General features: G+C 37.2%; 1 protein-coding gene across 2 annotated transcripts in view; it reads left to right on the top strand.

The window, feature by feature from the left end:
• The window catches only part of Tsg101 (tumor susceptibility 101), a 42,100-nt gene that overhangs the window by 10,308 nt on the left and 19,458 nt on the right, over nucleotides 1-12,334 (top strand). Inside the window, exons 4-7 of one of the 2 annotated variants that reach the window (XM_063256818.1) lie at nucleotides 2,020-2,183; nucleotides 4,535-4,661; nucleotides 4,742-4,849; nucleotides 8,415-8,481. In XM_063256818.1, the coding sequence (XP_063112888.1) occupies nucleotides 2,020-2,183; nucleotides 4,535-4,661; nucleotides 4,742-4,849; nucleotides 8,415-8,481 (466 nt within the window). The remainder of the gene's footprint in view (nucleotides 1-2,019; nucleotides 2,184-4,534; nucleotides 4,662-4,741; nucleotides 4,850-8,414; nucleotides 8,482-12,334) is intronic. The other variant, XM_003461217.5, reaches the window with a different exon arrangement.

Consider the following 12,334-nt stretch of genomic DNA (forward strand, 5'->3'; position numbering starts at 1 on the left):
GCGGTGAGAGTATAAATTTTAATCTAAACCAAACCACTATCCCTCTTTTTTTTTTTTTTAAATTCAATACTGGGGATTGAACACAGCCTTATGCATGCTGGGTGTGTGCTTTACCACTGATCTACATCCCCAGGCTCCCTCTGCCATTCTTTACATGGCACAAGTTTACAGGCCTAATTGTTCTGGAAAAGTCTTCATTGTTACAAAGCAGAGAATTCTGGATGGTGGAAATAGACTTAAGTTTTATATATTAGTGCAGCCACTCTGGGGACCGGTTTCATGACAGAGTTTCATGACAGGTATTTGTGACCCCTGCATGGTGCCAGTTATCAGGGACCCCTGCAGTGAGTTCCAAATCTCTTGGAGATATGGGGCATGGTGGGAAGAAAGCAGAAATGAAATAGGAGCCAGATTGGTAGTGCACACCTTTAATCCCGGCATTCTAGGGAGCTGACGTGGGAGGATTGTTGCAAATGTGAAATCAGCCTGGGCTACAAAGTGAGTTCAAGGCCATCCTGAACTGAATAGTGAGACCCTGTCTCAAAAAGATAAAAGAAAAAAGCAATAAAGGTGTGGGCAGGAATCTGGGGTGACCAGTTGTTCACAGGAACAAAAGGCCAGTTGGCACCCAGATTTTTGGTATTTACTCATTGTCATGGACAGTGGGTGAAGGGCAGTGGCGTGTGTCTGGGAATAGTAATGGTGACTAAGGTGGGTTGGTAAGAACAACAAAGCATTCTCCAAAGGACAAGGACAGGGTCAGGACTGGAGTTGGGGAGGAGGCTGCAGTTTCCCCAGATGCCTGTCATCTCTGGCAGGTCTTACCTTGCTCTGTGAGTGCCACCACAATCATCAGCCTTTAGACTTAGAGCTGTGACTAGAAAAGAGCGAGCCATGTCTCCATTCCAATCTGGCTCAAGGGCATGACAAGAACAAGTGTGGACAACCCTTAAACTCAGTTTATAACTCGTGGTCCCCAACAGAGTGGATCATGAATGGACCTAGATACCTTACATGTGCAGCGCACAATAGGGTTCAAGGTCCTGTGCGTATCCAGTGTTGCTGGGTGCTGCTGTGTGTGACAGCGGAACTCGGTCAGTAATGCCAACGCCAGCAGAACTGTGAGTGCAGGCAAAGCTTCACTGGCTTCTCCGGGGCTTGCCACCTGCTGCACAGCCTGGTTCCTGACATGCCATGGACCTGTGGGTTGGGGATCCCATATTAGCTTATCCTGTTGGAGCTTTTCCTTATTGTTCAGTGTACAAGTAATTTGGGATTAAAAAAATAAATCCAAAGTCTCTCAACTGTCTGATCTGCATCTAAATTTGTTAAAGTGACTCAAATGGTTTCTTGGGACTTTGAGCATAAAAAGAAAAAAACTATGATTTGTGTTTAATATATTAACTGTTGGATCCTTTGAGAAGGAAAAACTTCACTATTTCGTCTTAACTATGTATAGTCAAGTGTCTCAGCTGAGCCAGATTTCTGTTTCTTAAAACAAGGAGAAAGGGATGATATCATTGACTGAATAATTAACACTGAAAATGCCTATATATTGGTGAAGCTGATGACACCAGTTAGCATTTGTTTGACTGTTGGATTGTATTTTATAATCTGGCTTTTGGCAAGAGAATTTCAAGTCTGTTTTCTGTATCTCTTTCTGTTATAGTGCCTTAATTTCTGTTTGTTCTTCCATTTCCCTTCTCACCAAGCCTTAGTAACTGAAATGGTTACAGTCACGTAGCAAAGAAGAGATTGGCTGGCCTATTCTTGAAGATTGTTTTATAGCAGCAGGCTGATACTGACAAAGTAGTGATCAGTTGGTTCCTTCATCCTGATGGTGTGTTTTATGAACTGAAAATTTTGAGAAACTGATCTTAAATAGAATTTTGAAAGAAAATATTTGTGGTTTTATGTGTATGTATATGTCTTGTAATTGTAGCTTTTTCATCCTATCTATTAAGGTACAATTGAAAAATAGTAAACATAGAGCACCTGAAATTTCTCTTTCTCTCTCAGGTAATACATATAATATTCCAATATGCCTGTGGCTGCTGGACACATACCCGTATAACCCCCCTATCTGTTTTGTTAAGCCTACTAGTTCAATGACTATTAAAACAGGAAAGCATGTTGATGCAAATGGGAAAATATATCTCCCTTACCTGCATGAATGGAAACATGTAAGTATTCATAGGATTCTGTGAATTCACTGTATTTTATGTTTTGCTTACTAACATCTGCTTTCTAAGTAACAGTATGATTCCAGGAAGACTAGACAAGTTCAGATAATGGACTAAACACTGAGCTTGAGCAGATGTTAAAAACTCTTAAGAGCAATGCATTTTTATTTGTATAAAGCTTTCAGATTTATAAAATATTATTTTATTTGATCAGGTTTAAAAATAGACTGTGTTTATATTATAGAAAATGAATTCAAAGGGGCTGGGGATTTAGCTCAGTGGCATAAACGCCTGCCTTGCAAGTGTGCAGTCATGAGTTCGATCCCTAGTACCGATAAAAAAGAAAAAGACAAAAAAAAAAAGAAAAAATTTTTTGAATTTAAAAATATGCTGGTAGAATGTATTTGTGGAACTTAGGTATTATTATTCAGAGCAGTCCTGTCAAGAATAATAGTTGGGAACTTCCATTACTGCTTCTGATGGTCTAACCAGCAAACCAGTGATCCTGCCAGAATACCTAGAAAAGCCAAGTAGAACACAAACAACCAAACAAGAGTTGGGATGCTCTGAAAAGCTGTTGAGGCAATTAAGACTTGAAGGGTTGGGCTGGGGATGTAGCTCAGTAGCTTGAGCACCTGTCTGGCAAGCATAAGGTCCTGAGTTTGATTCCCAGTACCAAAAAAAGATTTGAAGGGTAGGATTCTATAGGAAGGGAACTGTCAGGAGACGAGCTAACATCATGCTGTTTACTGACTCTTGGTACAAGTTGAGAGCCTGAGAATCTGGATAGAGGACTTTAGCTAAGAGGCTGAGAAGCTGGCAGCATTTTGAGCACTTAAAATGACTGATGCTGTCCTCCTTACCAAGGTATCCAGAACTTTAGCATCCCAGATTTGGAGGAAAAGGGGGCCAGAGAACTGAGTCCAATCCTCTTAGTTTCCTCCCTTGAGACACATACTAAATTCCGAAGCTTCAGATACAAGATGCTAAAAAAGCTCAGCAGAAAGCCTCTGAAAAAGCTAAATTCTGAGTAGCTTCTGGTCAAGAAGGCTGTTGGAATTCAGATGCTTACCAAGAAGAAAGAATCCAAGGAGGCTCTTTGTGGGCCTCACTGAAAAACATGTCTTTGGAAGAGCACCCCAGGTACACAAGCCTAACAAAAAGTGCACCGAGAAAGAACCAGAAGGAACAAAGAAACAAAAACATCATAACTCCCTGTCCCCGGGCTCAGCACTTACATGCACAAATAAACACAGGAGAAAAATAAGTAAAGGTATTAGAATAGTGAGAATGAGCACATTTTTGCAGGAAGCTTTGAGAAGTATTATTTATCATCATCATCCACAAGATGGGTCAAAATTGAACAAATATGATGAGTTTGGTTCTTGTTGGCAATTATAAACTGCTACTAACTCTTACATCAGAAAGTGAAAGAGGTTGTGAAGATGGTTAGCTGAGTAAAATGATTAGTGCCCTTCAGAAACTGATGAGTTCATCGAAGAAGTAGTTAGGATGAGGTCTACAGAAAATAAGTGAAAACAGAACCATCATAAGCCAGTTTCAACAATTTTACCTAATATAGCATGTTTTAAATTGGTGGTAATAAATATTTAAGAGAAAAAATTCAGCAACCTATATGTCAAAATAGGTACCTGGTCTATAACTGCTACTGGAAGGAGAGATCCTTCAACAATTTCTATCTTTTGAATGGTAATCCAGCATTCTCTAAGCTAGTCTATCTATAATTTTAATTCATAACACTATCCTTAATAGAAATTAACACGTGTTTCCAAGATAATTCTGTTGTTTTTTTTTTTTTTTTTTAATTTTTTTGTCTTTTTGATACAGTCTCAGTATACAGTTCAGAGGGTCCTTGAGTTCACTTTGAAACCCAGGCTGGCCTGGAACTTGCAGCCATCCTCCTGCCTCAGCCTCCTGAGTGCTGGGATTACAGGCCTGGGCCAGCACACCCAGCTGTTTATTTTTTAAAGCCATAAGTAATATTGTGACTGGGTTTATATCCATCCTTGAGTTTATATTAACATACTTGTCCTTTGAAAATCAGGTAGATTTTGCTTGGCTTTGTGGAAAATCAGATGAAGAATTTTGTAATATACTGTTTTACCTGATGCCCTTCTTGTACACCTGAAGCAGGAACCTTGCCACAGATACACAGATAACTATTGAAAACCACAGACTTTATTACAATAAATTAATTGTAATGGTACTTTCATGATTGGAGTTCTACAAAGAAAATTGTCAAATTGATTGAAAGTTGATGAGAAATGGCCAGACTTCCTTTTCACTAGAAAATGGTTCTACAGTTGACAAGAGTTTGTTTTGCTTTTTAGCCTCAGTCAGACTTGCTGGGGCTTATTCAGGTCATGATTGTAGTGTTCGGAGATGAACCTCCTGTCTTCTCTCGTCCTACTGTCTCAGCATCCTACCCACCATACCAGGCAACAGGGCCACCAAATAGTAAGTAAAATAGAAATCTGATTGTAAAACTTGAACAAAAGTCAACGGCCTTCTAAAATTTTGGTAACTTTGCCTTTTAGCTTGTCAAACTAATGGAGTTTTTGGAAGTATTCTGAGGCCCCACATCTGCATGTACAGATTCCTATCGAAGCTGGAGTTTGGGCTCCCATTTGTGGGTAGAAGTCTAAGTATGTGTGTGCTGGATTCCAAAATGGAGGAGAAAGTGCTGGAATAGAGCTAGAATTTTTGAAATAATGCATGCCGTGGAATAGCCTTATGTGATCCTCTTGAAAGTGGATATAATTTAAAATGTAGTCTGACCTCACCTTTCACTTTGCAACTGCAGATTAGTGTTGTGGGTAAGAACTAAGTATGAGGTCAACCAGTCATTCACATCTGGCTACTCCAGGTATACAGAATTGGGCATCTAGTTTCAGCTTTCTTCTCTTTAGTACAGCCAACTCATGATTTTATCTTGTGCAATAGGGGAGATGGTAACCAATTCTCCTCGATTGTTAAGTATTACCTCTATTATCTTTAAAAACAAACAAACAAAACCTTACTGATACTTTAAAATTACCCTGAATAATTTTGGAGTTGGCTGTACTTGATTGATTTGACTTTACTGAAACTGTATTGATTTTATTGTCTCTTCAGCTGTGATTTTTTAAAAATAAATTTGAGTGTAGTTAACTGAACTTACTTGTTTTTTAAAGTAGATTATATGAGCTTTCTTTTTTTCAGCGCTGAAAATCACCCTGTTCTTAATCCATTCTTTCCTGAGGACCTTCTTGAGTTTCAAGCAAATGGCAATCTAACAGAAAGAACTTTTTGAGCTCTTTCCCCAACTTCCAGAATCAGATTGGTTTTAGGCTTACTCTCTCTCTCATTAAAGATATCAGTGATTCTTTTGGATCAGAAATTGTTTTTGTCTTATTAAGCACTGTGTCTCTGGTGCCCAAGAGAGGAGAATATTGCTTGCTGGAGTTTGAGATGTCAAGTATTATATTTTCAAGTTTTACCACTCTTTGTTATCTGCTCAAAACATAGTCCATGGCTACTTAAGACAAAGTTAAGCTTTTCATAAAGCTTGGTAGTCTCCTAACAAGAGTTTTTTCCCCCTTTGAGTTTTACATTGACATTGGAAAACAGACCACAGTATGGTGTCTATTGAAGTTTTTATACTCACTGTAATAAGTCACATAATTGCCCATCCAGGCCAGCTTTAATACATTTTGGCAACATATTGTTAGGCACCCTAAAGAAACAGAAGTCTGAATTCCACCCCTAGACACACACATACATGTAGATCTACAAATGAATAGACAAGAAATTTGAACATATACTTCAGTATTACAGTTGAGAAATTATATACTTATTATCATCTCAGAACATTTTAAAATTTCTTTTAAGATGACTAATGAGCTAGGTACAAGTAACATTAATAAACATTGTTAGTAGTGGCATGTTTCTATGTTCCCAGGTACTTGGGAGGCTGAGGCAGGAGGATCTCTTGAGACCCAGAGTGCAGGGCCAGCCTGGACAGCCTAGCATGACTATTAAAACATGAATAAATAAATCAGTGAGTCAGTCAATCAGCTGACTATTACAGTAAAAGCTCCTGTTTGACAATAATTAACATTTACTGAGCAGTAGTTATGAATCATAGTTAAGTACAATAAGAATCCAACTTCTTTTGTAGGAGTGTGTTTGTAAATTGAATTTGTGCATGAGTCTTACACACTTTGGACACAAAAGCATAAAAAACCCAAACACACAAAAATAGTATAAACGATTGCTATTTTTACCGTTACCTTAGAATGGTGGTATAGTATAGTGCAACTGTAAATAAACTCAGTTCAATATCATTGTCACTTCTGTTTGCATGGTTACTGCCCTGCACTTCCTACCAGTCCCTCCACATCACCTCTGCATTTCCTCTGCTTTGGACCTCCTGGTTCTGATTGAGCACTGCACAGTAAACATGCAGCAGCACGACTGTGACAGTGTCCAGCAGACATGATCCACCTCCTAGATTGGTTGCTGTCTAGGAATATTTGTAATGTGAGGTCCATTCATATCTGTGAAAGCCTGTGACCCAGATGTTTGTAAGTCAAGGCCTCGTGTACATCATGTAACATTCTCACGTAGTCACCAGACCTTCCCCCTTACATAAAGTACATTAGTGCTCCATTTGAAGCTGGTGCCACTATCACTTCACTCTGCTGTCTGCTTGCTGCCAGCTGTGGATCCAAATGGTACTTCTTGTTTCCCAGAGTTGAGACTTTAAAACTTTGGTGAAATTATTAGCTTTTTAGGATGTTAGGAAAGGAAAATTGCTCACTGTTATTCATCCTAGCAATATGACTGTTAACACTGATCAGCAGCTGTAGGGAAGGCTTGTCACAGGCGGGGACAGCGTGCCCTGCCATTCCCAGCTCCCCAGAGAGACTGGCTCCCTTCCTAAAAGATCCTGTATGCAGCACTCTGCACTTCTGTGGCCCAGTGGACATGGGATACACCCCTACTGTAGTGAGTGTCGCTTGGTCTTTGATTGTTTTATCTCCCCCATGAAACTGCAGGCAACTTCAGGCCAGGGAGTCTTTCTTCTTCCCTCCTCATCCCTCTTCCCCATCTTATCACACAGAAGACACTAAAATATTTATCAGTTTAAAAGCTAATTCATCATTGTATTCAATGAGAGAAGTTTCACTAAGAAAAAAATTAATTCTCTGCACATGCCATTGCCACTTATGACCAAAATTACCTTTTATTTTCCTTCTGTGATGATTAAGACTCTTGGCATCACTGACCTTAGTTCTGTGTTATTATTGAAAGATAATATGTAAAGCATTCTTGTAAAATGGTATGACTTTAATGTTGGTCCCTAGTATTCCCAAGCTTTTGTTTTTAATCAAGCTAGATAAACATGAACGTAAATTTTGAGCTGTACGGGATTTAATTTTGAGCTGTGGGGATTTAGCTCAGTGGCGTAAGTGTCTGCCTTACAAGCAGGCAGTTGTGAGTTTGATCCCCGGTACCGGTAAAAATGAAAAAGACAAAAAAAAAAAAAAAAAAAAAAAAATGAGTTGTACTTCTTGTAGTAAGTTGAAGTCTTAAAGTTCTCAAACAAGCCAACATAAAAACTAGCTGTGCTCACTGGTCAACACCAGACTTCAAAAAAAAAAAAAAAAAAAAAAATCAAGTAATTTCTTATATATAATATAGAGGTCACTTTCTAAGAAACTGATCTTGGACCAAATGAGGCCAAAATTACTTTCTTCTAAATTATAAATTGAGTCAGGTGTGGTGGTGCAAGGCTGAGGCAGGAAGATTGCCATAAGTTCAAGGCCAGCCTGGACTACACAGCAAGACCCTGTCTCAAAAAGCAAAAATAAAATAAACGAAGAAAGTAGACTTGATTACCACATTAAAGAAAAAAAATTATAAATTGAATTACCTCTTGTCTTAAATTATAGCTCCTAAAGAGCTAATCGAGCTGACCAAGTTGACCTGTTTGCCAGTTATTTCTTGTTTGAGTTTTCATGAGTATTGTAACTCATGTTTAACGACCTGAAAATTATTCTTGAAGTAAAAAAAAAAAAATACAGATGGGATGTTTGTTTTGTTTTGAAGCTGGGATTTGGATTCTCTGTATGAAATTTTGCTATTTGACACTGATGTATATCTGATGTGATATCCTTCATATTCAAGACTGTGTGTATTACTTTAAAATGTTAAAATTGTTTTTAGCCTCCTACATGCCAGGCATGCCCAGTGGAATTTCTGCATACCCATCTGGATACCCTCCCAATCCCAGGTAACGAAAGATTATGCTTTGCGTAAATGTATATGAAATTCTGTTGGATTTTTAAATAAAAATAATATTCACCAACAAAAGTGTTAAAATCAGTTTAGTTGTGTTCCATACAAGATAAAACTTGGAAGCGTTTTGTGACATGGGTATATAGTTTTGGAGTTTTTTTTTTGTCTTAAGAAATGGAGCTGCATTTTATTTAGAGAAAAAGGGTAGACTGGTAAGGACCATGATTCTTTTTTTTTTGTACCAGGGATTAAACTCATGACTGTGCACTTGCAAGGCAGGCAGTTATGCTGCTGAGCTAAATCCCCAGCCCCTAAGGATTCTAATTGATTTTGGACCTTAGAAGTCCTTGCTAGTTTCCAGACTTTCACAAACTATGTATCTAGTGTACAAGTTGAATGATTAATGGAACACAAAATGCACTGAATTCATCCAGGGAAGAGAATATCTTAATGTTCTTTAAAAAAATTTTTTTTGTATAAACTACAGAAAAACAATTAATGGTTAATATGATTAGATCAGACATGTCCTGGGATATTATTTTTTCATTTAGTTCATAGACTACATTAATTATCAACTTTTGTTAGCCACTTGACAGGAACATAACATAGATAAATGAAATTAATAGTGAAATCAGTTTATGAATAACGCTAGAAAAAGTCAAGGAGAAAATATTAACTTGTGTTTTAAATGTGTACTTGCTCCCCTGGTGATTCAGGAGTACTTCCCAAAGGTAGTCTTTGTTACTTAAAATGTAAAACTGATCCCTAAATGAGATTTCTAGATTAGCTTTATATAAGCAAATATGAAACTTCACATAGATAAATGCAGTCAGATTTCCTGAACACTTGTCATAGATAAATGTATTTAGCAAACATGTAACATTTAGGATCTTGAAAGTTGAAGTTACTAAACATGTATCATTTCTTGGTTTTTCTTAATTTCAGGGACCAGCTTTATAAATCAGTAAGCATTCATGACTTCAGATAGTTAAGCAGACACCAGAAGATTCCTGTAGTATAATGCATAGGATATAAGTTTTAGACTTCTTGAAACCTCACATTTCCTGATTAAGTTCTAGAAATGGGATTCTGACCAAAGCCTTTATAAATAACAGTTGATAATTTAAAAAAAAAAAAGTAACTTGGACTCCAAGGGAATAGTTGTTGGAGGCATAATAAGGAAATAAACTTCTGAACAGTAATTTAAAAGAAACTTATAGAGAAAAATGACACTACTGACAAAAATGTAAATTATATTTGTTGTCTTACATAACCATAAAAAGTCCTTTGAGGTTACTTGTAAGAAATTTCTATTTGAAGGAACTGTTTTTCAGAGATTTAATTTTTTTCCCCGGAAATCTCAAAACATAACATATTACCAAGTTATGGTAACTATTTAAATTATTACTTGCATCTTTTTGTATGTAAATGGTCTTGGCAGAACAGCCTCAGAACCTTTTTCCTCTGCTTTTGTTCTAAAGAATTAATAAATAATTGACTCAACCAGATTCTTCATATAGAGGATCTCTGTGGTTTCTTCTAACTCTTAGTTTTTGAAGGTTCTGTTTAGAACCTGCAGCATGTACACAAGGAAGCTAAATGTTGTATCAAGGACACCTTCCAGACAGCCATAGTTGCACACACCTGTAATCCCAGCGCTGAGGAAGTTGAGGCAGGAGGATCACAGGTTTGATCCCAGCTTGAGCAACTCAGTGAGACTCTGTCTCAAAACTAAAACTAAAAAAAAATTAACATGCTGGGGATGAAGCTCAGTAGTAGAGCATCTTTGGGTTTGATCACCAGTACTATTTAAAAAAAGAAAACTGGGTCTTCCAGTTTTGGCATCTGCTCTAGCAAGCATGCATTAAGATTATAGAAAACAGTTTCTGATAAAAGAAAAGTTAGAAAACGGTAATTGCTGTGTTCAGTACAGCTTTACGTAAATCTGGTTTGGAGGTGAGAGATTAAAGAGGAACATTAGATATTTACAGGTAAGTGGAGGAGAAAGAGCCATAACAGTTTATAACAAAAGAATCAGGAATTCTCATGCTGCAGATACAGCATTATAAGCAGGAGAATCGAGGGAGGTACAGCTTTCACAGATACTGTAGATCTCCTGGCCCTCCTTTCATCTTTAGTTAGCACTGGTTTCCCACTGTCTAATTTTCTGGAATTTATTTGACATTCATTTCTTTTTTCCTTGTGTCAGGATTGTTTACAGGGCTCTTGCCTTATTTGACTGTTAGCATCTCAGGCAGAGATAGATTGGTGTCTTGTATCTTAACTCCAACATCAAGTGTTTACAAAGGGTGCCTGGAATATAATAAACAGTAATTTTTTTTTTGTCTTTTTGGTTTTTATCAGTACCAGGGATCGAACTCACGACTGCCTGCTTGCAAGGCAGGCGCTTATGCCGCTGAGCTAAATCCCCAGCCCCTTAAACAGTAAATTTTGAATGAGTACATAAAGAAAAGGAAGCTGAGTGTTGGAAAAATTTACATTTAAAAACACTTGAAAAGGACTTGAAAATCTTAAAAAAGATGTGCTTCCTAGGGCAAATTGTTTAATAATCTACAAAGATAGAAAACAGTATTTTTCAAGAATATGTATTAACTCTAAATATGGAGAATATTCATGAAGGGAAAATTGAGCAAACTAAGGAAAGAGCCTGGGAGTTCTCTAAAGTTAGTATCTATAGAACTAGAAGAGTTTTGTACCAAGTTACTAAAACATTCAGTAATATCACAGATTATCTTTGAGAAAGTATGCAAAATGGGAGAAATATCAGAAAAAAGAAAGTTTATTTCAATAAGACTGACATTGTTTCCTTTGTAACACAGATTACTAAAGAAACTAGAAACAAAAGTACTATTCAGTAGTCTGCAGAATGTATCTACTAGGAACAAAAATACTTAATTTTTTCCACTTTGATTTTGCTTTACACTGGTAAATACAGTACTGTGATCACATTGAACCTTCAACAAGTCATATGCAGAATTTTTGGTGCAGACAAATTACAAAGTATGAGCACAAATAGAATCTCTGAGTCCCTGCTGAATAAAGATTATTGACAGTGAACTAGAAAGAGCTCTTGCTCCGTAGCTCTGAGCTGGCTCTTTTAAACCAGTAATTATAATGGACTGGTACAGGGCTTCCTGAATTGCAGATGTCATACACCTGATTATTGTAGCCAAAACAGGGATAATCAAAATTTAGTGCCCAATTATCTGATAGTAATCATGCTTAATTTGTCCTCTACAAGGGAAACACTGACAAACTAGTGCACATTCAGAGTAAAGAGGTTAGATCTGAAAATCATGTCCTATAAAGGAAAACTGAGGGAATTAAGAATGTTTAAAGAGGGCTGGGAGTTTAGTTCAGTGGCATAAGCTGCCCGGTAAGCGCAAGGTCATGAGTTCGATCCCCGGTACCAAAAAAAAAAAAAGTTTTAAAGATTGAGGAAGAAAAATAAAAATATTAATGTGTTAGGAGTTTAGGACCATCATTCAGATGTATGTAGAACTCATACTTAGTGTTCAATATAGAAAGATGATCATTTGTTAAGAATACTGTACTGTAATGATGTTTTATTTTTTATTTTGAGATAGGGTCTTGCTAAGTCACTGAGTTGCCCAGATGATGCTTGAACTTGGGATTCTCTTGCCTCAGCTTCCCAAGAGTTCTCAGATTATAGCCATGCACCACCAAGCCAACTAGTTACTGTTGGAATTTTGGCCTAAGAAATAAATTGACTATTTTTTGCTGCTGTGAAAGTGACCTTTAGATAATAAGGGCCACACAAGAGCATTTGACCATTTACTTTAAAACTAGTGTCATTAATGGAATTT

This window comes from Cavia porcellus, unplaced genomic scaffold, assembly GCF_034190915.1.
Source record: "Cavia porcellus strain 051 isolate PalLab524CR breed Dunkin Hartley unplaced genomic scaffold, mCavPor4.1 scaffold_9, whole genome shotgun sequence".
Lineage (NCBI taxonomy): Eukaryota > Metazoa > Chordata > Mammalia > Rodentia > Caviidae > Cavia > Cavia porcellus.